Genomic DNA, 23635 nt, shown 5'->3' on the forward strand with positions numbered 1-23635 from the left:
AGGCTCTTCAGCTTGGGAAAAGAGATGGCTGAAAGGAGAAACGATTGAGGTCTACAAAATCTTGAATGGTGCACAACGGGTAAAAGTGGATTGATTTTTCACTCTTTCAAAAATTACAAAGACTAGGGGATATTCTAAATTATATGGAAATACTTTTAAACAAAGAGGAGGAAATATTTTTTTCACTCAAAGAATAGTTAAGTTTTAGAACTCATTGCTTGAGAATGTGGTAACAGAGGTTAGCATGGCTGAATTTAAAAAAGGTTTGGACAAGTTCCTGAAGGAAAAGTCTATAGGCTGGTATTGAGACAGTCATGGAGGAATTTTTGCTATTGTTTGCCCTGGGTTTGATAGCATGGAATGTTGCTACTATTTGGGTTTCTGCCAGGCACTTGTAACCTGGATTGGCCACTGTTGAAATAAGATACTGAGCTAGATGGACCATCAGTCTGACCCAATATGGCTAATTCTTATGTCCTTATATACAGCTAGAAAGAGTAACTAAGAATGATTCAAAAGTTGTATTAACTGTCTGGTTTAATCAATGTGTTGGGTTTTTTTTACCCCGATTTTATCGTTATTTATAAATCGCATTGGATTATGATTTTGCGATCAAATCAAATTTTTAATAAACTTGATTCTTAAGAGACAGACTGATATATACATAATGGGCTCCTAATGCCCTCTGCTGGCATAGTAGGAAGGCACTGCACAACACAGTCAATTTTTTAAACACATTCAAAATAAACAGATGGCATCAAGGTTTTGCCAAATGTTTACAACAGTGAAATCACAAAAAGTCACAAATTTGGAACAGCCATGCAAACATATCTAAATACACTGGGGCTGATATCCAAAACTCTAGAGTTAACTGCATAACTAGTTGCCTCTAAAAATTTGAGCCTTCTTAGTGGCAATGTTTTCGTTGATGTCAAGTTGAACTATAACTGCTTAACTCTGGAAGAAATCAGGGGTGTTACGGGAGCACAGCTTAAAGTTATCTGGATATTCTGTTTTTGTAACTAGAACATGTGATAGAGCAGTTATAGCTACCAAATTACAAAATTTGCTTGTTCTGATTATTCCAAAGAATGAAAGAAGTCAATTAAGACAGAATTCTTGTTCCACAAGTCAAATATAATGTGACAGTACCTGAATCAATATTTTTATGGAACTCTGAACATATGCTGGGTCAGACCAGAGGTCCATCACGCCCAGCAGTCCACTCACGCGGCGGCCCATCAGGTCCAGGATCTGTATAGTAATCCTCTATCTATACCCTTCTATCCCCTTTTCCTTCAGGAAATCATCTAATCCCCTCTTGAACCCCAAACTGTACTCTGTCCTATCACACCCTCTGGAAGCGCATTCCAGGTGTCCACCACCCTTTGGGTGAAGAACTTCCTAGCATTGGTTCTGAATCCGTCCCCTCTTAATTTTTCCGAATGCCCTCTCGTTCTTGTAGTTTTTGAAAGTTTGAAGAATCTGTCCCTCTCCACTTTCTCTACGCCCTTCATGATCTTGTAAGTCTCTTATCATGTCCCCTCTAAGTCTCCGCTTTTCCAGGGAAAAGAGCCCCAGTTTCTCTAATCTTTCAGCATATGAAAGGTTTTCCATACCTTTTATCAATCGTGTCGCTCTTTTCTAGACCCTCTTGAGTATCGCCATATCCTTCTGCTTCAAACTACTCAGAGAATGAGGCTAATTTTATAAAAGAGTCACCTAGATTAATTTGGCATGAAGCTGCCTATTTTATAAAGAAATTACAGTGCCTATTTATCTTTATAAAATATCAGTACAGATCCTGCAGAAACTGCACCTATATTGAAGGCATGGGCATCTCTGCATGTGTTCAGAAGCATGTAAATCTCAACTTTGTCCATGCTCTGGTCAAACTCCTCCACTGAGCATAATTACTCCACAAATAAGTTCTTGCTTGCACTGTGTGTATATTTATGCATGACCTAATTTATGAGGCTTTTAACATATATAAATCAGTATTTTACATGTTTAAAAGGTTCATCTTCTATGCATGTACCTCAACCTAATACTGTGAGCTTAAATATTAATCTAATCTAATCTTCCATTTGTGAGTCGCAAAAGAAGGCGTTTTCTAGTGTAAAAATAGCAAAACTTATCAGAGTCACGGGCTAACCATCTTCAATTATGATAATTTCTAAAAGTATGAGGCTTTATAGTCATAACCAAAACCACCACTTTACTATAATTCTGAAAGCGAGAAACAAATACCTAAGTTTATATTTTGAATCCATTTCTTCTCTGTGGAGTTTGTTTAGCTGATCCATTCTTCTTGCCGTTTCTGAATCAAGCCAAGCTAGTCTAACAAGAAACCAGATGTTACACTTGGCTTTTAGATTTGAAAAAAAAAGTTTATACAGTTTGCATATATAATTCATTACAAATGTATAGAATGTTACAAAAATATATGAGTAAATTAGTTCTTACTTGCTAATTTTCTTTCCTTAAGTCCCTTAAAACCAGTCCAAACACTTCAGTTTATGCTGTCCTGCTAGCAGGTAGAAACTGAAAAATTCTGAGTTGTGATGGCATCACTTAGGAACCCTGTGAAACCCTTTGACCAGTTGGTATTTATCATAAAGCAGAAGAGCAAAGGTAATTAGGAAAAACATTGCCCTAGGACCTAATGAACTGCTCAACAGATAGTCTCTAACAAAAGATAAGTCTTCTGGATTGAAGATCCAACGGGAATAACTAACTAGACAAAATCAAAATATTCATGCTTCAGAAGACAGAAGAAAAACTGATTCTAACTGATGATTTTTTTTTTTTTTTAAAGAAAATAAAGAAAAAAGGAAAGGAAATAAGATTCCTCAAAAAGTTTACGCGAGCGGGAAGTTCACAAAAAATCCTCTCACAACAGCCGTTGAGAGAGACGCGTCTTCTTAGCTCCGCGGAAACTAAGAAACTGGGGACCGCACGCCTCTGTCGGGCGGGAAGGCACTCGCGCGTGCGCGGTGCGGCCTACCAGAACTTTCTAAGTTCTTAGAGTGCAATCACTCTAAAATTGTCCGTACCGGGGCTCCGTCGGTGCCGTCACCCATCAGTCAAGAATAGCTGCCTGCTTGTCCTGGGATAATGATCACTTCAGAACTAATTTTCCCTTCCTGGGATCACTTCAAGGACGAAATTAGGTGGGCAGACTTGTTGGGCCATGGCCATTTTCTGCCATCATTTTCTATGTTTCTATGTTTCCTTATCATCCCACCAGAGAAGGTCAGAAACTTGGGATATACCAAAGCATTAAATGGGAGGGGGGGAGGGGGGCACGGAAATCCGTGCATTCAACATTTTGGCCCTAAGAGCCACATGATTAGAAACATACAGAAACATAGAAGATGACGGCAGAAAAGGGCTACAGCCCATCAAGTCTGCCCACTCTGCTTACCCACCCCCTGTCTATGCCCTAATGACCCAATTTCCTTATCTTGACCTTCGTAAGGATCCCACATGGGTATCCCATTTATTCTTAAAGTCTGGCACGCTGTCTGCCTCGATCACCTGCATTGGAAGCTTGTTCCAATGATCAACCACTCTCTCTGTGAAGAAATACTTTCTGGTGTCTGCAGCAGCCACTCTCTCCTCCTCTCCCTATTGGCTAAGGCTCTTAACATTTGCATCTCCTCTTCCTATAGGCTAAGGCTCTTTACACCTGCATTGTGATGTCATAGAACTTTCTAATTATAGAAACATAGAAACATGATGGCAGATAAAGTCCAAATGACCCATCATAGAAACATAGAAGATGACGGCAGAAAAGGGCTACAGCCCATCAAGTCTGCCCACTCTGCTTACCCACCCCCTGTCTATGCCCTAATGACCCAATTTCCTTATCTTGACCCTCGTAGGGATCCCACATGGGTATCCCATTTATTCTTAAAGTCTGGCACGCTGTCTGCCTCGATCACCTACACTGGAAGCTTGTTCCAATGATCAACCACTCTCTCTGTGAAGAAATACTTTCTGGTGTCGCCATGAAATTTTCCGCCCCTGAGTTTGAGCGGGTGCCCTCTTGTGGCCGAGGGTCCCTTGAGAAAGAAAATATAATCTTCCACTTCGACACGTCCCGTGAGGTACTTAAATGTTTCGATCATGTCTCCCCTCTCCCTACGTTCCTCAACAGAAAAAAGAAAGTACAGATTTCCAGGATGTCACTAGGCAAATTTTTATGAGGAGGAATTAAGGAGTGCTGTGTCCAAAAAGCAATTTGACCCCTTTTAGAATGAGCTTTCAAAACTTCTAGAACTGGACAACCATAGAAAGTATATGCTCCACCCAAAAAAGATAAATTTGTTATTCTTATTTGGTGGAGCCTATAAAGGGAAAGCAGCATCAAAAGTAATAGTCGCTCAATGGGTTAAACAAGCTGTTGCTTCTGCATATATTTTCCAATAGATTCCCTACTGCATATACATCAGATAGATTCCCTTATTGCCTCCATAGCCTTCAGGTACTTCTTTAATATGCATCACAGATCCAATTTGTGCAAGGCAACTGTGCTTTCCTCTCCTCATTTTTAAGAAAGAGATAAAGAGGTAGGTTGATTCAGATGTGGAAGAATGACAGCACTTTGGGAAGGATGGATCTGGTCTAAGCACAACCTTTTCCTTGCTATAGACCAAAAAAGCTTCTCTATAGGACAAGGACAAAAAATCTGAATTTGCTTAGCCGAACAAAGAGCTACAAGAAAAAGTATCTTCAGGTGATATCTTTTAAGGCTGGGGTAATTCAGAGGTTCAAAAGAAGGCTGAATTAGGGTAGACAAAACCAAGCTTAAATTCCAAGGAGGAATAATTGAACGATGTGGTGGATTGATAAGTTTAACCATACATTAAGATTCTGAGATTACTGAGAGAAGTCCATGAGTAACAAAAGAAGGCAGCAGCAGCCAGCACAGTATGAACATCCTTACATTTACCTACATTTGCACTGATATGCATCATTTAAACAGAATTTTTATGTTTATTCATTTTCAACGTGCATAGAAACATCCATAGCAAAACACAACAAAATTCTTATATTTGTGCACTAATACAATCACTCCCACCCCATCCCTCCGAATAGAAACACAAACATAATAATCTCTGAGCACAGGGAGCCAAGCAAAACGCAAATTACAAGTTCAAGAGTCTACTTTGGGCCATAGGAGTAAGAGTCAGCCAAAATCGCTCCCAGATCAAGGTTACACAGAATTTTTAACTCCATATAGAGATCATCTTGATCCTATTTTAACTGTAACTCTGTTAAAAAAAAAAACCTTTTAGTTTCTATTTCAACAGAATGTGTCATGAATAAGTCAGTTGTTCATTACATTAGAGATTTCTATTCCATCATTGCCTTGCGGTTCAAGGCAGATTACAAAAGAATTACAAAAAACGTATTACAAGAGGAAGATATCTGGTAATTTCTAGAGGAGATAAAGAGTAGATGAGGTTGCTTTGGGGAATCAGGAAGTGGGAAGGAGCTAGTGGTATTAAGTCGTTTGCAGGAATTTCAGACACATCCTAAAAAAACACATGACTCCTAGCTCTGTGGTTTAGCTGCCTGCTTCTTGATAAAAGGCTCAAGACTTGGAGAAATAATAGGTTAGTCCTCTTAATGTTTTATTGTTTGAAATGGTTCCAATATATCAGACTACCTACCTTATGGCCTCCTTTTCAGCACCTGTCAATTGCCTTTCTTCTTTACTGTCCCTGGGCAGAGCTGCCTGATCTCTGCTAGCATCTCCTTTTCCAAAAGGTTTTGAAGGACTAACTTTTGCCTTTCCCCAAATAACACTTTAAAAAGACAAACAGAAAACCACAAAATTAAATTCTATAATGAATATACCTAAGAGAAAATCTTCGTACAATCCTAATACTGCTTTTTAATAAATGATATTCTTTGTTGAGACAGTTTTGAAATATGAAAAAAATAACAAAAAACTTTTAAAATGACACACCTGCCAGGTAAGTAATGTAGTATATCTAGATTTTCAGAAAGCTTTTGACAAAGTTCCTAATGAGAGACTCCAGAGAAAATTCAAGAGTGTCATGACATAGGAGGCAACATTCAATTGTGGATTAAGAATTGGTTATCATACAAAAAGCAGAGGGTAGAGTTAAATAGCCATTTTTCTCAATGGAGAAGGGAAAATAGTGGAGTGCCACAGGAATCTGTACTAGGACATGTGCTAGTTAACTTATTTATAAATGATCTGGAAATAGGAACGATGAGTGAAGTAATTAAATTTGCAGACAACACTAAACTTTTCAAAGGTGTTAAAACATGTGGGCTGTGAAAAATTGCAGACAGACCTTAGGCAAATGGCAGATAAAATGCAATGTGGACAAATGCAAAGAGAGGCATATTGGGAAGGATAGTCCAAATCATAGTTTCCAGATGTTAGGCTCCACCTTGGAGGTCAGCACCCATGAAAAAGATCTGGGTGTCATTGTAGACAATACGCTGAAACGTGTGGCAGCAGACAAAAAAGCAAATAAGATGCTAGGAATTATTAGAAAAGGGATGATAAAAAAGACTAAGAATGTTATAATGCCTCTATCACTCCACAGTGCAACCTCGCTTTGAGTATTGTGTTCAATTCTGGTTGCCATATCTCAAAAAAGATATAGCAGAATTAGAAAAACTTCAAAGAGCGACCAAGATGATAAAGGAGATGGCACTCTTTTCATATGAAGAAAGACTAAAGAGATTAGGGCTCTTCATCTTGGAAAAGAGACAGTTGAGGAGATGATTGAAGTCTACAAAATCATGAGTGGTGTTAGAGTGGATTGATTTGTTATTCCATCAAAAATTACAAAGACTAGGGGACACTTGATGAAGATACAGGGAAATACTTTTAAAATCAATACCAGGAAAACATTTTTTTCACTCGGAGAATAGTTACGCTCTGGAACACATTGCCAGAGGATATGGTAAGAGAAGTTAATATAGCTGGGTTTAAAAAAGGTTTGGACAAGTTCCTGGAGGAAAAGTACAGGTTTCTATGATACTTTGTGTGTCTAAGAACTTTGAAAATGAGCCCCATAGTCTCATATTGAGACAGACATGGGGGAAGCCACTGTTTGCCCTGGATTGGTAGCATGGAATGTTGCTACTATTTGTTTTTTTGCCCTGGATTGGCCACCATGAAGATGGACCATTGGTCAGACCCAGAATGGCTATTCTTATGTTCTTATATCTAAAACAGGTTTGGATAAGTTCCTAAAAGAGAAGTCCAAAATTCATTATTAATATGGGTTTGGCAAAATCCACTATTTATTTCTAGGATAAGCAGCATAAAATCTGTTTTACTGTTTTGGGATCTTGCCAGGTACTTGTGACTGTTGCAAACATGATACTGGGCATCTGATTTGGCAACTCTTACTTTCTTATGAAATAGCTGGCTTTCTGGAAGCCAAAATACATGCTAGACATCTCTTGATGTTTATATGGAGGTTATTGGTTGACTTTCAAGATCCGTGCTGTCAACAAAAAGGATTGTACGTTGAAAGCTTCTATGACATCTTTTTAGGTTCAATTGTTGCACTTTCCTCAACATGCATGGATACTGTCCAAAGTACGTAAAAAGGCACAATTATATTAACAAGCCCACTTTTGTTCATGTCTATTCTTTTTTTTTTTTATCTTTATTGATTTTTAATCTAAAAGTGTCATACAAATGATCAAAACAATAGGTATTACATACATTACACTAATATCTGTACAGATAACATATATATCTTTCACTTCATTTAGAAGTTAGACATTCATAAAGTCACTTCACTTCACACACTATTTGTAAAGTCACTTCATTTCATAGACATTCAAATAGCACCATAATGAAACTTAAATGAAACCAAACCATTAATACACGAGGAGTACTTGGTAAACCAAATGGAGAGAAAAGTACTGCCACTCAAAAAAGTACTCCTCGTGTATTAATGGTTTGGTTTCATTTAAGTTTCATTATGGTGCTATTTGAATGTCTATGAAATGAAGTGACTTTATGAATATCTATTATTATTTTTGATTTGAGAAATTTATGAACTCATAGTGTTAGCTCTTTTTAATGTTATTTCTATGCATGCTTCTCAGTGTTTTTCAATCCTCTATTTATCTTAGTTAAGCCATGCATGTATGTGTTTTATAGCATCTTAGAACAATATTTTTAGTATATTCATTGTATACTGGATCACATGACTATCAATTTATCAATTCACTAACTTATTCTTCAAAATACTATTAACTACTGAGGGGTCTTTATTAATTAATTTATTCTTCCATTTGAAAAGAATCCCAGCACTTGTATTTGCACTTGCACTTTATTATAGGTAGCTTCTTGGGAGTTATTATATAGTTTTTTTTAGCTTTAGTTTATTCTTTCCCAGGGACAATTGTTTACATTTGATTGTTTTAGCACTTTATTTCAGCGTGGTTTGCACAGCAAGGGCCTAATGATGTATGAGGCAGTGCTTATTGAGACTTCGGTCTGATGCTAGTCATCCATCAGTTTTTTTTTTAGTTTTTATTAGGATTTTATATACCGCCTATCAAGGTTATCTAAGCGGTTTTACAATCAGGTACTCAAGCATTTTCCCTATCTGTCCCGGTGGGCTCACAATCTATCTAATGTACCTGGGGCTAAGGAGGATTAAGTGACTTGCCCAGGGTCACAAGGAGCAGCGCGGGATTTGAACCCACAACCCCAGGGTACTGAGGCTGTAGCTTCAACCACTGCGCCACACACACTCCTCCTCCATGAATCACTGCCTGAGCTCAATGTCCTCCGTTTGTATTCCAAGAGCTCATACTGAGGCCTTTCAAATTTATCTTTCTTAAGATTATTTTCTTTAAGATTATTTTTTTCATAGATTGTCTTATTGTTATATTTTTTCAAGCTAAAACAATCTCCCTGTAGGAAATTATTTAGTTAAGCCAATTATTTATTCATGTAGAGATTTTTGGACTTATTGGCAATTGATTAGTCTAGAGGGTTAGTTTCTTTTGTGCTTATATCGATGAACACCTCAGACCATAAGAATTCTAATCTAATCTAATCTTCCATTTCTGAGTCGCATAAACCTATACAAGCTCAAGGTGACAAATCAAAGAGGAAGTGGGAAAGTAGTAGGGGACGGGGGCGTGGAGAAGGAAGAAGAGGAACCTAGAAGTAGGGGGTGCTATACAGAAGCTGAAACAGTTAATTGTCAAAGAGGTGGGTCTTCAGGTTTTTTTCTGAATGTAGTGTAGTTTGTCTCTTTCCTGATTGCCACTGCTGGGTCAGACCAATGGTCCATCATACCCAGCATTCTGCTCACGCGGCGGCCCTTAGGTCAATTTGAGTCTAGCCTCATCTGCTTATGTTCTGGTCCAGCAGGAACTTGTCTAGCTTTGTCTTGAATCCCTGGAGGGTGTTTTCCCCTATAACACCATCCGGAAGAGCATTCCAGATTTCTACCACTCTCTGGGTGAAGAAGAATTTCCTTACGTTTGTACGAAATCTATCCCCTTTCAATTTTAGAGATTGTCCTCTCGCTCTCTTCACCTTGGAGAGGGTGAACAATCTCTCTTTCTCTACTAAGTCAATTCCCTTCAATATCTTGATTTGTACGAATTATTTGATTGAATTTTGTACACTTGTTGCAAGAGTTAAAACTGAATAAAGAATTAAAAAAAAAAAATCATATCCCCTTTCAGTCTCCTTTTTTCAAGGTGCTTCAGTGACCTTATGTTTAGCAATCCTGAGTTACATAAGCCTCCCAAAAACCGGTCTTTTAATAAATATCTTCTTAATGATCCTCAATTCCTAGACACACTCACCACAGCAGGGTAAGAATTTGCCCATTTTAATTATAACTTAGAAGTGCATTCTCTTATAATGTGGGATGCAGAAAAAGCCACTTTATGAGGTTCTACAGTATTATCTCAATTACTGCTCATATAAAACAAAAAAACAAGACGCAACAAGACCCAGAAACCTGCAACAAGCAAAAACAAAAAACAGCTACTCTTACAGATCTTCAAGCCTGATTAAAGGTTTTAGAAGCTGAACATAAGTGGTTTAAATTGTTAGGGAATAATAAAATTCCAGCTAATTTGATGAAGGAGCACAGAAAGATTGCTAAATTAGAATCAGTGCAAATGGATCATTATCAAAATTTAACAAATTGATAGTATTATGAACATGCTAATAAATCAAGTAAACTGCTTTTATAGCAGCTGAAGAAAAGGATAAACAACATTAATAAGCATGGGACACTGGTTCTTAAAATCTCCAGAGATAGCCAGTTGTTTTGCAGATTTTTACAGCAATTCATATGCTTCCAAGTTGGGAATTTCACAGTGAGACATTAATGATTGGTTTAAATTAACATTTTCTATCGCACCTCCCCAAAGAAGTAACAGTAATTGATCAAGAGTAGAGAATGACACGAGGAAAAATTTTTCCCCGTCCCCACAGATATTAATTTCCTGTCCCGTCCCCGCGAGTTATGTCACTGTCCCATTTCTGTAAGTTCTGCCTTAACCACACGAGCCTCGAACACTTCAGATTTTAAAGTATTTGAAGCTTGTGCAGACGAGAACAGAGCTTGAATGGGGCAGGGACAGGAAAAGAACTCTCCAGGACGGGAAAATGAGTTCCTACAGGAATGGGGGAAAATTTGTCCCTGTGTCATTCTCTAATCAAGAGCTCTTGAACTATATAAAGCAATTTTTTGTTTGAAAAACAATAAAGCTGCACTGCTGCATGGTTTTGACCCACGCTCCATGGCAGCCAAACTTTGTTTTTGTCTCATTATTTTTCCCCAAGTTGGTGTTTGAGACCTCAAGGCATTCCAGATTGGCCTTTCAAGCTTTATGGACTCCTGAGGTAGGCGTTTTTATGCCGAAACATCGGGTTGGGTCCAAGAATAAAGTTTTTTCCAAGATTCCGGATGACCTTTGGTGCTTCTTTTGTGTTTTTTTTGTGGACTAGATCATCTCCCTTCAGAACATTAATTAAATAGCTGCAGGAATATTTGGTCCCCAAGCTGGTTGACATTTTCTATAAGAAACTGATACAAGGAACATATGCATGCCTTCTTTTATGAAGCTACAACTTCTATAAGAAACCAATAGAGAGACATATGTGTATCTTCTTTTATGAAGCCAAAATAAGTTTTATTTCTAAGTATGATGGATCTTGGAACAATTTTCAGAAGACTGTGAAAAACTAGTTAAACTAAAGGTAGATAATGTGATGGGGCTAGATGGGATACATCCAAAGGTACTGAAAGAATTTAGGAAAGTGCTGGGGGCTTCCTTTTGGTCTGGCTACGGCCCCACGGGGCAGTAAATGGCCTTGTCCCTGTACCCGAGTCAATCAGTTAATTATTCCCCCCCATTCCAGCAGGTTACCCACGGCTAGCCGTGGGTAACAGTCACCATGTCATTTTCTAGTGTGGAACATGGACTTGACACGGGCCGTGTTATGGCTAGGGTGCCTGCATCAGGAGTCCACCACTAGTAAGCAACATATAAAAGTTTTGGGATTATTCTTTTGACATGCTTAGTCACGTTACTCTTCACAGAGTTCCTCTTGGATTTGACGGGGAACTTTTATATGTTGCTTACTAGTGGACTCCTTTTTAAAAAAAAAAATCTTTATTCATTTTCAAATCAAACAAGTGCACAAAAATATATCATACAAGTAATTCCAATATAGCACTATAATATCTAACACATAAAATCTAATAGTGTAAAAAAAAAAAAAAAAAAAAAACCAAACCCCACCCTTCATCACATTTTAAACTAAAATAGAGTATAGTATATGTATATAACATATGATAACAAATCTTCTTAAATTATACCCCAAATCCACCCTCCCCCTTGTGGACTAGTGGACTCCTGATGCAGGCACCCTAGCCGAAACACGGCGTGTTGAGCCCATGTCCATGTTTGCACTTACTGTCTACTATATATGTCCTTGTGAATTTTATGATGGGTTGCTAATAAAGTGGGGTTGAAGACCAGGCACACTCTGCTCTTTTTTGGACTTGTGGTTGGTCGTGCAGAGGCAATCATCTCTTTCTTCGGCTGCCTAGTTATTTGGATAGCAATTTGAAAATCGCTCCTTTCCAGTAGAGGCACGAGTAATGTTTAAATTCTCATGCCTCTGTTTTAAGTCAGTCTGGGGATTGGCACCTACATACCTGCTATCTCATTTCGTGCTATATAATCCTGTGAGGATAACCAGGAATTGCAACCTATTTACCTGAAGATTTTAGGCTGCAAACAACAGTCCTGGTTTGGTTATTATATCAATGGAGCCATGCTGTCCTATGGCACTTTTAGAAAAGAAATTATTTGACAAATTTTATCTCTTAACCTGTGCTTTCATTTTTAACACAATTAATTTTATTCTGTTAATTTAAAATTTTTAATGTCTTTTTTAATACAATAGGTTGTATTCAATTTTTACTATTTTGTATTTCACTGATTGTCCAGTTTTTTTCTCTTTTGTGGAAACCGCCTAGAATTCTTTTGATTTGGGCAGTATAGAAAAATAAAGTTATGTTATGTTATGTATGTCATGCAGCCTTCTGGCCCTATCCATGGCATTCAATAAGGATAGTGCTATTAAATATTGGTGTCCAGCACTACCTATTGGAAATATCTGCATATTGACAGCATTTATCCAGATATTTAACTTTGAAAATTCACCCAATGGTTCTTCAAAACTATTTCAATTAAAACAAACAGTAAGTCATGTGATTAACAGACAGGATCCACACTGCAAATGAAAATAAAATCTGCTCTTGCATACCGCCGTGGTGAAGCAGGTGTTGAAGTAGGGTTTGTCGGTACCCAAGGAGTCTTGTTTTCTTTAGTAGGTGGCCTGTTCTCTTTTAGCCTGAAAGACACAGTTGTATCTTGAAAGCGGGCAGACTTCACAGTAGATTGTCTGGGTCTCAACTTTCGAACCTGACGAAATCCCTTCAAAATACAATCAAATGTATTAATATACACTGATAAACCTGGGTTAATGCAGACAGAATGCTAATGTGCTTCTTAATCAGAGAGCCTCCAAAAATACACCCAAAGCAACTTCTTGGATCTGCGTGATCAATTTTCAAAGGTAAATGGGGGTGGTGGGGGAAGACAAGAAAACTATAAAATAGTGACAGGATATATTTAGAATCACACCTTACCCTGACAATATTTCTGCTCCAACGGTCAGCTAGGGCTGGAAATGTTGCATAGGCAGCATTCATATTCCTTGGCTGAATGGTGGAGTTTCAGTTGCTCAAAAGAAATACCATTTGAATAGACTTAGACCAATGGTCCATCTAGCCCAGTATCCTGTCTTCACAGAGGCACCAGTACCTGGCAAAATCCCAAATAGTAGCAACATTCCATGCTATCGATCCAGAGCAAGCAGTGGCTTCTCCTATGTCTGTTTCAACAGCAGTCTATGGACTTTTCCAGATCTTTTTTAAAACCAACTACATTAACCATTCTTAACCACTTCCTCTGTCAATGCATCCCATTGCTTGCCCTGTATAGAATGCTGCTGGGTTTTTGCCTGGTACTTGTGACCTAGATTGGCCACCATAAAGATAGAATATTGGGCTAGCCCAGGGGTGGGCAACTCCGGTCTTCGAGGGCCAGAATCCAGTCATGTTTTCAGATTTCCCCAATGAATGCATGAGATCTATTTGCATGCACTGCTTTCAATACATACTCACTGGGGAAATCCTGAAAACATGTCTGGATTTCAGCCCTTGAGGACCGGAGTTGTCCATCCCTGGGCTAGATGGACCATTGGTCTGACCAAATATGGCTATTCTTATGTTCTTATGACCTATATCAGCTGCCTTAAGAGTAACCTCAAGAGCTGCCTTTAGTATTTCTGTTAGTTACAGCCTCTTTGACTCATTTTTTGTACTTGCATACTCTATTCGTAATTCAATATTCATTTCTCTTAACTTTTATTCTTAATATATAATATTATCAAACTAATAAACTCATATACAAAGCATACTTATGTGAGGATTACTGCAATCCTTTTCTCAGTCAATGAACAAAGGACCCTATAAAAAGAGATTATGTACTTACCCTGGTAAGCTCTTTTCCAGAAGATAGGCGAGACATTCTAGACAAGTGGGTTGTGTCCCAATGGCCGTGTGCCATTTGCAGAAAGATTCCACTCTGGATTTTTTTCTGTGACTATGCTCTACTTTACTGTGCTCTCTGGCTCCACCTTTAGTTAGTACCGAAGCACAGGAAGTAGAGACATCCATGGCAATCAAGTTCATAAACAGTTCAGCTCAAGAATGAATATGAGAACATTAATTGCAAACAGCCAACAAATGCAAAGGAGGGCAGAAACGACCCCTGTATAAAGCAGGAACATATATACTGACATCCAAGAATCAACTTGGAGAAGTATAAACAAACTGAGACAGTAAGCAGGTGCAGAAAGGACAGGGTGGGAGTCTAGAATCTCACCTATCTACTGGAAAAGAGCTTACCAAGATAAGAACATAATCTCTTTTTCCAGTGCAATAGACAAGTGGGATGTACAAAAGCAGTCCCACAAAGCTAGGGTGGGCTGACTGCGTTGACCCTCAAGACCGAGGACCCAAAGGCAGAGTCTGGTCTCGCCACCCACATCCACTCTGTAGAATTTGGCAAACGTGTAGAGTGGACCAAGTAGCTGCCCTACAGATCTCCTCAGAGGAGATAGCTTTAGTTTCGAACCACAAGGAGGCCATGCTTTTGGCAGAATGTGCCTTAAAACAAACACATGAGACTGTTTAATGCAAAGAATGTAGGCTGACTAAATAGCTTTACATATCCACCTGGAAATAGTGGCCTTGGAAGTGGCAGCACCATGCTTAGAAGAATGAGTCGGCACAAAAAGATGGTCAGAGAGGCGAAATTCATTAGTGACCTCCAGATAACATAGAACTCTTTGGACGTCCAATTTCCACAACAGGCAAATACGCTTCCTGATTAACATGGATCACTGACACCACCTTTGGTAGAAACGAAGGAACCGTGCGGAGAGAGATCTCTTGTCTCTGCGATTCTCAAGAAAGTCTCTTTATAAGATAGAGCCTGGAATTCCAAGACACGTTTCAGAGGTAATGGCGACCAGAAAAAAAACTGCCTTCAGCATCAGGTCCAAGAGAGAAGCATCTTTCAGAGGTTCAAATGGAGCCTTGGTGAGGCCAGACAAAACCAAGTTAAAGTCCCATGAAAGGAATGGTGGTTTGATGGGAAGTTTAATGCAAAGAGCACTCTTCAGAAATCTGGTCACATCAGGGTGAGAGGCAAGGACTACCATCCCGGGTTCTGAAACCAGAAAGCCCAGAGACTTGGATCTGCAGAGAAGTAACAGTGAGCTCTTTATCAAGGACCACCTGAAGAAAGGTGAGCACCATGGAGATAGGAGCGGAATACGGCTCCATATTTTCTTGGTCACACCAATGCAGCAAAGTCTTTCATGCCTTAGAATAGGCAGACACAATAGACGACGACTTAGATTTCAGAAGAGTAGAAATGACTACATCAGAATATCTAAGCAACCGAGATCCTCCATACAGACTGGACCCTGAGAGAGGTCTGGAAGAGCCTGCAACTGAAGGCTGTGACTTATGTGAAATCGCATCAGAGAGGCTTCCACCACTCGTGCCTTTGAACGGAATTATCGACTGAGCAAGGGAGCTGGCCAGACACGCTGCTGCTCCACAAGGAAGGGAACGGAAGGGGAGGGGAAAGAGAAATGCTTCTGCTGCATAGTAAAGGGGGACCCTAGGGAAATGCTGCTGCTGCTGCACAGGGAAAGGGAGGGAAGGGGGAAGAGAAATGCCTCTGCTTCACAGGAAAGGGGGAAGGGAAATGCTGCTTCTGTTGCTGCTGCACCCAATTGGGGAAAGAGAGGGAAGGAAGGAGAAGGAAGACAAGGGAGAGGAGAGGAACAAGAGATGCCAAGTTCATGGGAGGGAGGGAGGGAGGGAGGGAAGGAGACAGATGCCAGACCAGGAGAAAGGAAGGAAAGAGATGTCAGACCTTGGAAATAGGACGGAAGAAGAGAGAGATAGGAAGGGAAGGTAAGACATGGAAATGTAGATTTTGTAAAGAAAGCAGAAAAATTGAATATTAAGTTAATGCCAAAGATGGATGCAAGGCAGAAAGTGAAGATGGAGATAAAAACAGTCAAAGGACAAGAAGGCCCTGGAAACATAGTTAAAAGTACAGAAAAATAAAGTCAACAGCCAACAAAGGTAGGGAAAATGATTTTATTTTCAATATAGTGATTGAAATGTGTCAGTTTTGAGAAAGAAAAGATATTAAGCTTTAAATGTGAGGGCTGCAGAAAAAATAGTTAATGTCTTATTAAAGAAATGACAATTTTGCATAAGGTAAAAACTCTTTATAGTTTATATATCTTTCCTTTTAACTGTTAAAGGAAAGTTTTATAAACAATAAAGAGTTTTACCTCATGCAAAATTGTCATTTCTTTAACAAGACATTAACTATTTTTTTTCTGCGGTCCTCCAAGCACCTACAAATCCAAAATGTGGCCCCACAGAGGGTTTGAGTTTGAGACCACTGTTCTAGAGGGTCTTGGTCTGCTATCAGGCAGGGTATTTGGGGGATGGTCCACCATAGAATTTATGAGGTCATCCAGGCCCTTGCAAAACAATGACTGCCCCTCAAAGGGAAGTCTAGCCAAAGTAGTTTTGGAAGTGGAATTACCAGCTCATTGCCAGATCCAGAGAATCCTGCAAGCAGAAATGGAGTACTACGTGTGTGACAAAGGATGCCACTGAAACTGCCTTTATACCCAAAGCAGCTGCATCAAAACGCCTCCGGAGGACTACATCCACACGGCGGTCCTGCGTATCTTTAAGCACCACACCACCTTCACTGGGAAGGGAAGTGCATTTAGTCACCTGTACAACCAAAGAATCCACCCGAGGCTGACCCAGAAGCTGTTGGCACTCCTGTGCCAAGGTACAAGTGAGCCATGGCTATTTTTTTTTTTTTTTAATATTCTTTATTCATTTTTAAAACTTCAGTTGTACACAAAAGATGATGCATTTACATAAATTAATATCATTACAGCACAATATACTAAATAGAATAAAGACAAGACTTATTTTCTCCCACCCACTTTTCAATTTACAAACACTTCATAAAATACTTGTAAACAACCCTTCTATATTTCTTAACAAATGCCAAAACATATCCCCCTCCCCTCTCCCCGGATGTGCATGTTTTCCCCAAATTATACAGATAAATCAATCTTTATAATATTTAGTTAATGGTTCCCAAACTTCCATAAATTTTTTATAACCACCTTCTGAATGGCCATAAACTTTTCCATTTTAAAGATATAAAATAGGGATTCCCACCAGAATGAATAATTTAATCTATTCCAATTTTTCCAATTCTTTAAAATAGTATATTTATACATAGGGGAGTGGGGGGATGGTATAAATTTCTTTTTAAAGGTTATTATTAAATAAGTTTATAATATTTATATGATATTTTTGATTGAAATATTTAAGGGAAGGGTGGGTGGGGAGGGATTAATTTATATATTTAGGATGATATTAGTAAGAAATTCAAGTGATGTGTTTATTTTTTATGATGTAATATTGTGTACTTGTTGTAAGATGATAAAATGAATAAAGAATTGAAAAAAAAAAAAGAAGTATATACAGTTAAAAAGAAAAATACATCAGATTTCACAATTTAAAAAGAAAAGGTGGAGCCAGAGAGCACAGTAAAGTAGAGCAGAGTCACAGAAAAAATCCGGAGTGGATTCCTTCTGCATATGGCACACACGATGGTGCGCCCGCATTTGGAGTACTGCGTCCAATATTGGTCGCCGTATCTTAAGAAGGATATGGCGTTAGTCGAGAGGGTTCAAAGGAGAGCAACACGTCTGATAATAGGTATGGAAAACCTGTCATATTCTGAGAGATTGGAGAAGCTGGGTCTCTTTTCTCTGGAGAAGAGGAGACTTAGAGGGGATACGATAGAGACTTACAAGATCATGAAGGGCATAGAGAGAGTAGAGGGACAGATTCTTCGAACTTTCGAAAAATAAGAGAACAAGAGGGCATTCGGAAAAGTTGAAAGGGGACAGATTCAAAACGAATGCTAGGAAGTTCTTCTTTACCCAACGTGTGGTGGATACCTGGAATGCGCTTCCAGAGGACGTTATAAGGCAGAGTACGGTACTGGGGTTCAAGAAAGGATTGGACAAATTCCTACTGGAAATGGGGATAGAGGGGTATAGATAGAAGATTACTGTACAGGTCCTGGACCTGTTGGGCCGCCGCGTGAGCGGACTGCTGGGCACGATGGACCTCGGGTCTGACCCAGCAGAGGCATTTCTTATGTTCTTATGTTCACAGCCACTGGGACACAATCCACTTGTCTACAATGCTTCACCTATTGCACTGGAATAGTCTATAGGAGGTTGCTTCTTAAACACTCTACCTTAAAACATATCATTTCTATCCAGTCATTGTACTGATTTAACACTGAGAAATCCCAAAGATCCATCAAGCCCAGCATCCTGCTTCCAACAGTGGCTATTCCACTTTGAAACAGCACTGAGCAATTGCTCTTACAGCTGTCCCTAGTAATTCTGATGCAAAAGTCCCACATAAAGGGCCAAGAATGAGGTCCATGCAACTCCCAAAACACAAACCTGGGGTCGCTCTGGCAACAACACTCCCTTATTCTTCAGTGGTTCGCTTTCCGGTTGTGCATCTCCTTTTAAGATTCCTGCTTCTGCCAATGATTCTCCATCTGCTTTTGGAATGGCATTTCTGCTGGGAATAGTAATGCTGTCTCCATGTTTACTCAGTTGATCTTTGTCCAGGTGGCTCCCTATATTCCGAGTGATAGCACTGTGTTTGGTTTGCTCTGGGGATAGAATAGAAAGGACTATATGGTAACAAGAACTGTTCTTCTCAGAAAGCCAACTCCAATTTTCCTAATTCCTGTTGGTCTTGCAATCATGATATAGGTATTTTAGAAAATAAGTTATACTTGACCTAATTTGCCATCTTTTTGGAATGTTACATTATATGTTACAAGGTTTGTGATGAAACAACAACTAATTTTAAATTTCCCATGTCTTACATCTATATCATCTTGAGATCTGCTTCTTTATCTAGTTATATTGCTAATAACATTAAAAGACTACTGTAGTTGACATTCTTATACCGATAGTGTTAACTACGATATCTACTAACTAAACTAAATCTTAAATTTGTACACCACATCATCTCCATAAAGATAGAGCTCGGCACGGTTTACAGGTAAATTCAACAAATGAGGGAAGGACATAATAAGAAATTAGAGGTTATGAAGAGGATAGCTAGCTTTACATTTTATATAGATAGCTTTACGTTTTGGAGAAAAGCCAGGTATTCAGATGCTTTTGGAATACAGTGGAACCTTGGTTTACTAGCATAATTCATTCCAGAAGCATGCTCGTAAACCAAAATACTCGTATATCAAAGCGAGTTTCCCCATAGGCGAGAGGGAGAATTAGAAGGCCTTGAGCATGCGCAGATGCATGCTCAAGGCCTGGCAGAGGCAGGAAGTTCTTCAAGCGGCACCGGCATGTCCTGTGGGCTGCGTGCCGGTGCCAGATGGGGGGCAAGTTTGAAGTTGTTTGGCAGGGGGTGCGATGCCAGTTCTCAGGGGGGGGGGGTGCTCGCAAATCGAGTCAACACTTGGTTTGCGAGACAAGTTTTGCAAGAATGTTTTGCTCGTCTTGCAAAACACTAGCAAACCGAGGTTTGACTGTAATTGGAATGAGCCTAGGTTCCGCAGGGAGGTTATTCCAAAGCTCAGTGAATTTGAAGAAAAGGGATTTCCCTAATTTACCTGCATACATGACGCCTTTTAATGAGGGGAAAGATAGTTTTAGTATGTGGGCAGATCTGGTAGTGTCAGGTCTTGAAGAATTCCAGGATAGTGGAATTAGGGGAGGAAGAATGATATGTAGGATCTTGAAAATTAGGCAGGTACATTTAAAAATCACCGGAAGCCAGTGAAGTTTTGACAGAAGCGGGGAAACATGATCAAATTTGCTTTTTGCAAAGATCAACCTAGCCGCAGTGTTCTGGGTCTGCTGAAGTCTTTGAAGATTTTTCTTGGTTAGGCTTAGATAGTTGGAATTACAATAGTCCAGTCTGGAAAGAATGATTGATTGTACAAGGACAGTAAAATGTTGTTGGCGGAAGCAGGATCTCACTTTCCTCAACATAATCCATATTTGTTTTCAATTTTGGTGGTCCTCATTATATAATATAGTTAAATATGAAAGAATAATGACCACCACAAAGGAACATTGCAACAAATTTTAAAAATGTAGGGGCCATTGTTAAAATTTGGCGAGTTCTCTCTATAATTCAAAAGCTCCACATAAAGGGCCCAAAAGAGGACCATGTGACATGGAATGGTGGGGTGGCCTAGTTGTTAGAGCTTCTTCTGCCTCAGCAACCTGAGGTTGTTAGTTCAATCCAAGCCTGCTTCTTGTGACTCTGAGCAAGTCACTTAACAATCCATTGCTCCAGGCACCACAGTTAGATTGCGAGACTGCTGGGACTAGAGAATGACACGGGAACAAATTTTTCCCCGTTTCTGCAAGAACTCAATTTCCCTGTCCTGTCTCTGCGAGTTTTGTCCTTTTCCCTGCCCATTCCTGTAATCTCTACCTTAACTGCACAAGCCTCGAATACTTATGATTTTAAAGTGTTTGAGGCTTGTGCAGATGAGGATAGAGCTTGCAGGAATGGGGCAGGGACAGGAAAAGAACTTGCATCCTCTCCCAGGCAGAGCTCTCCCAGAGTAACAGGGATCCTCTAGGCACTGATGCCTCAAAAATTCAAAGAAACGCCTAAAACAACAAAGTTGTCAGGAGTACAGAAAAGACACCTTCTCAGTTCGCTTGCAAAAGGAAAAACTGAAGGTGGCAGTACAATCCACTGGGAAGGAGACGGAGCTGAAAGATATGTTTGACATCCTTCAGCAACAGTTCATGGAAGGAGGTATTCACGTGGAGGGGCATAATCAAAAGTGTGCATAAGTCTGAGGATGGATGTTTTGTGCAAGATGTCCATAAACCCAGTTGGAAAAAATGTCCATTTTCAAAGCTACCAAACGTCTATCTTTTATTTTTGAAAATGAACTAGGTATAAGTTTTGGTCCTTAAGACATCTACTTGTTTTTGCTCATTTTCAAAAATAAAAATGTCCACGTGAAAAACATACAAAGCAAATTTTGTAGATGTACCCATCAATTACCTCATCTGATTGCGGCAGAAGGAATCTCATCAAATCAGACGGTTTCAAGGATTCTTGGCGGTTCACCTTATTGGGATTCCCCCTAGCAGGATCACCGGAGCTCTACACCCCTCCCCCTGACATCACTGGACCGCCCCTACATCCTTCTCACATCCCCAACATCCTGGACCTCACCCCCCACATTCCTGCATCCCCGCTCCCACATCCCTGGACCCCCCTGTACCTTCGGATGAAAAAATGGCAGGAGGGAAGCTCACTCCCTCCTGCATACAGGGCTGCATGCTGCAAATGATGGGGCTTCACCCTCAATGCATTTGGTGATACAGGGGAGGGGCTGAAGGCCCTGATTGGCTCAAAATAGCAATTGTACAAAATCCGACCCTTCCTCTCTGAGCACACTACCAAAACACTTATCCACACCCTCATCACCTCACGCTTAGACTCTCAGGCCTTCCACTTAGCTATCTTGCTCCCCTCCAATCCGTCCAGAATTTGGCTGCATGATTCGTATTCCAGGAGATCTGCTTTATTCACATTACTCCTCTTCTAAAGTCACTTCATTGGCTTCCCATCCGTTTACAAATACAATTCAAACTCCACTTACTGACCTACAAATGCCCCTCACTATTTCTCTTCACTTATCTCCCCTTATGTTCTTCCTTGAGAGCTCCACTCAGCTGGTAAGTCACTCTTATCTGTGCCCTTCTCTTCCTTTGCCATCTCCAAACTCTGTCCCTTCTGCCTTGTTGCACCATATGCTTGGAACAAGCTGCCCGAATCCCTACGGCACCCTCCGTCTGGCAACGTTCGTGGCCCGTTTAAAAGCCCACCTCTTTGAGAGTGCTTTTGATTCCTAACTCCTCTCACCTTGGGTTATGCATCCCCTTACCCTCTGTCATGTCAGTCCAAGATAGATTGTAAGCTCCCTCAAGCACGGACCATCTATAGATGTCAAAATGTGCAGCGCTGCATACACATTTCAATGCTATATAAGTGATAAGTAGTGGTACCTCTTTCATCTATGATTTTAAAAGTAGAAACCTACTGCTGGAACAGCTCTATTGCAACATGCTTTTGCAGAAAAGTTTTGGTCTTTTATAAGCCTGCATAAAAAGATTGTGTTCCAAGATACATAGCTGCTAATGGCATAACCACATGTATGACACCAGTCAGTTGCTGCTAGAAATTGTACCTCAATCTTGTGCTGCAGTGAAGTTACAACTCTCCTTAGCTGCATAACAATAGTACATATAATACACAAGTCTAAAGTTTTAATATGCTTTGTAAAGTATTTTTAGTTGTTTCATTAAAGGGAGGGGGCTCTAGATGTCTGTAGAGCAGGCTTCCTTGGTCACTCAAACCAACTGGATAAAAATAGATGTACAGACTTGCAATCGTGCTTCAAAACCACTTCTTATACCCTGGTTGTCAGTTTCTGCACTATAGGAGTAGAGCGGCAAGTGGAAGTATAGCAGAGGGGAAGATACATGTGTGTCAGTTCCCTGTGCTGCATCTGTTCTGTTGCTAAACAGAAATCATCAGTGCAGTACTGTCAATCTGACATCTTCCACAAGCATCAACTTCTTAACAACCATTTCCTTAAGAAGATGATAGTTAAGTCAGCGCCTGGTGAATTGGAGATCTTATTTCTAAGATAAGTAAAGGCATCATACTGACTGAGCATCTTCCTGCAGGTGCAGAAAAGGAATGGACCACCTGGAAAATGCAAAATCTTCTATATGCCTATGTCAGCAGATGAAGACCTGAAAGTGCAAATTAGGAAGATCCTAAATAGGTCTGAAATATATAACTGTGGTGAAAGGCAAATCAATGCAACATCTTTTGGCATGTCCATTGTTTGAAGATGATACCTGTACAAAACAGATCTTGCTGAGGTCAACTCAGTGCTGAAATGTGCTTGGCAGTGGAAAGAATTAAAATGTTAGTGAATGGCTCTAAGAAAGGGGAAACAGCCGCCCTGCTTTAAATCCATAAATCACATACCAGTGAGGGGTCGTTCTGTGACCTCCAGACCTGTGTGTGCAGGTGGCTCCTGCTCTTTCAGAACGGGTGCTTTCTTCCCTCGCCTTGGGGAGACACTCTGCTGCCTGACTGGGAACAGCTCTCTGGCAGGAGGAGATCTGTTCGGAACTTTTGAAACAAGTTTCTTCATTTTCTTGGGAGTTTGCTTCTTTTCCAGGAGAGAGTCTAAATTCTTAAGAGAAACCATATTTCCCAATTTAAAATTTGTATTTCATAATGCTTCCAACTTAGCCTGATGAAAT

General features: G+C 39.8%; 1 protein-coding gene across 5 annotated transcripts in view; it reads right to left on the reverse strand.

The window, feature by feature from the left end:
* KIAA0753 (KIAA0753 ortholog) overlaps positions 1-23635 on the reverse strand; it is a 71577-nt gene that overhangs the window by 24786 nt on the left and 23156 nt on the right. For all 5 annotated transcript variants that reach the window (XM_033922015.1, XM_033922013.1, XM_033922014.1 and 2 more), the window contains 5 exons: positions 23355-23565; positions 18740-18957; positions 12830-12999; positions 5682-5816; positions 2251-2340 (listed from right to left, as the gene is read on the reverse strand). In XM_033922015.1, coding sequence (XP_033777906.1) covers positions 2251-2340; positions 5682-5816; positions 12830-12999; positions 18740-18957; positions 23355-23565 — 824 coding nt within the window. The remainder of the gene's footprint in view (positions 1-2250; positions 2341-5681; positions 5817-12829; positions 13000-18739; positions 18958-23354; positions 23566-23635) is intronic.

This window comes from Geotrypetes seraphini, chromosome 15 (assembly GCF_902459505.1).
Source record: "Geotrypetes seraphini chromosome 15, aGeoSer1.1, whole genome shotgun sequence".
In the NCBI taxonomy this organism is placed as follows: domain Eukaryota; kingdom Metazoa; phylum Chordata; class Amphibia; order Gymnophiona; family Dermophiidae; genus Geotrypetes; species Geotrypetes seraphini.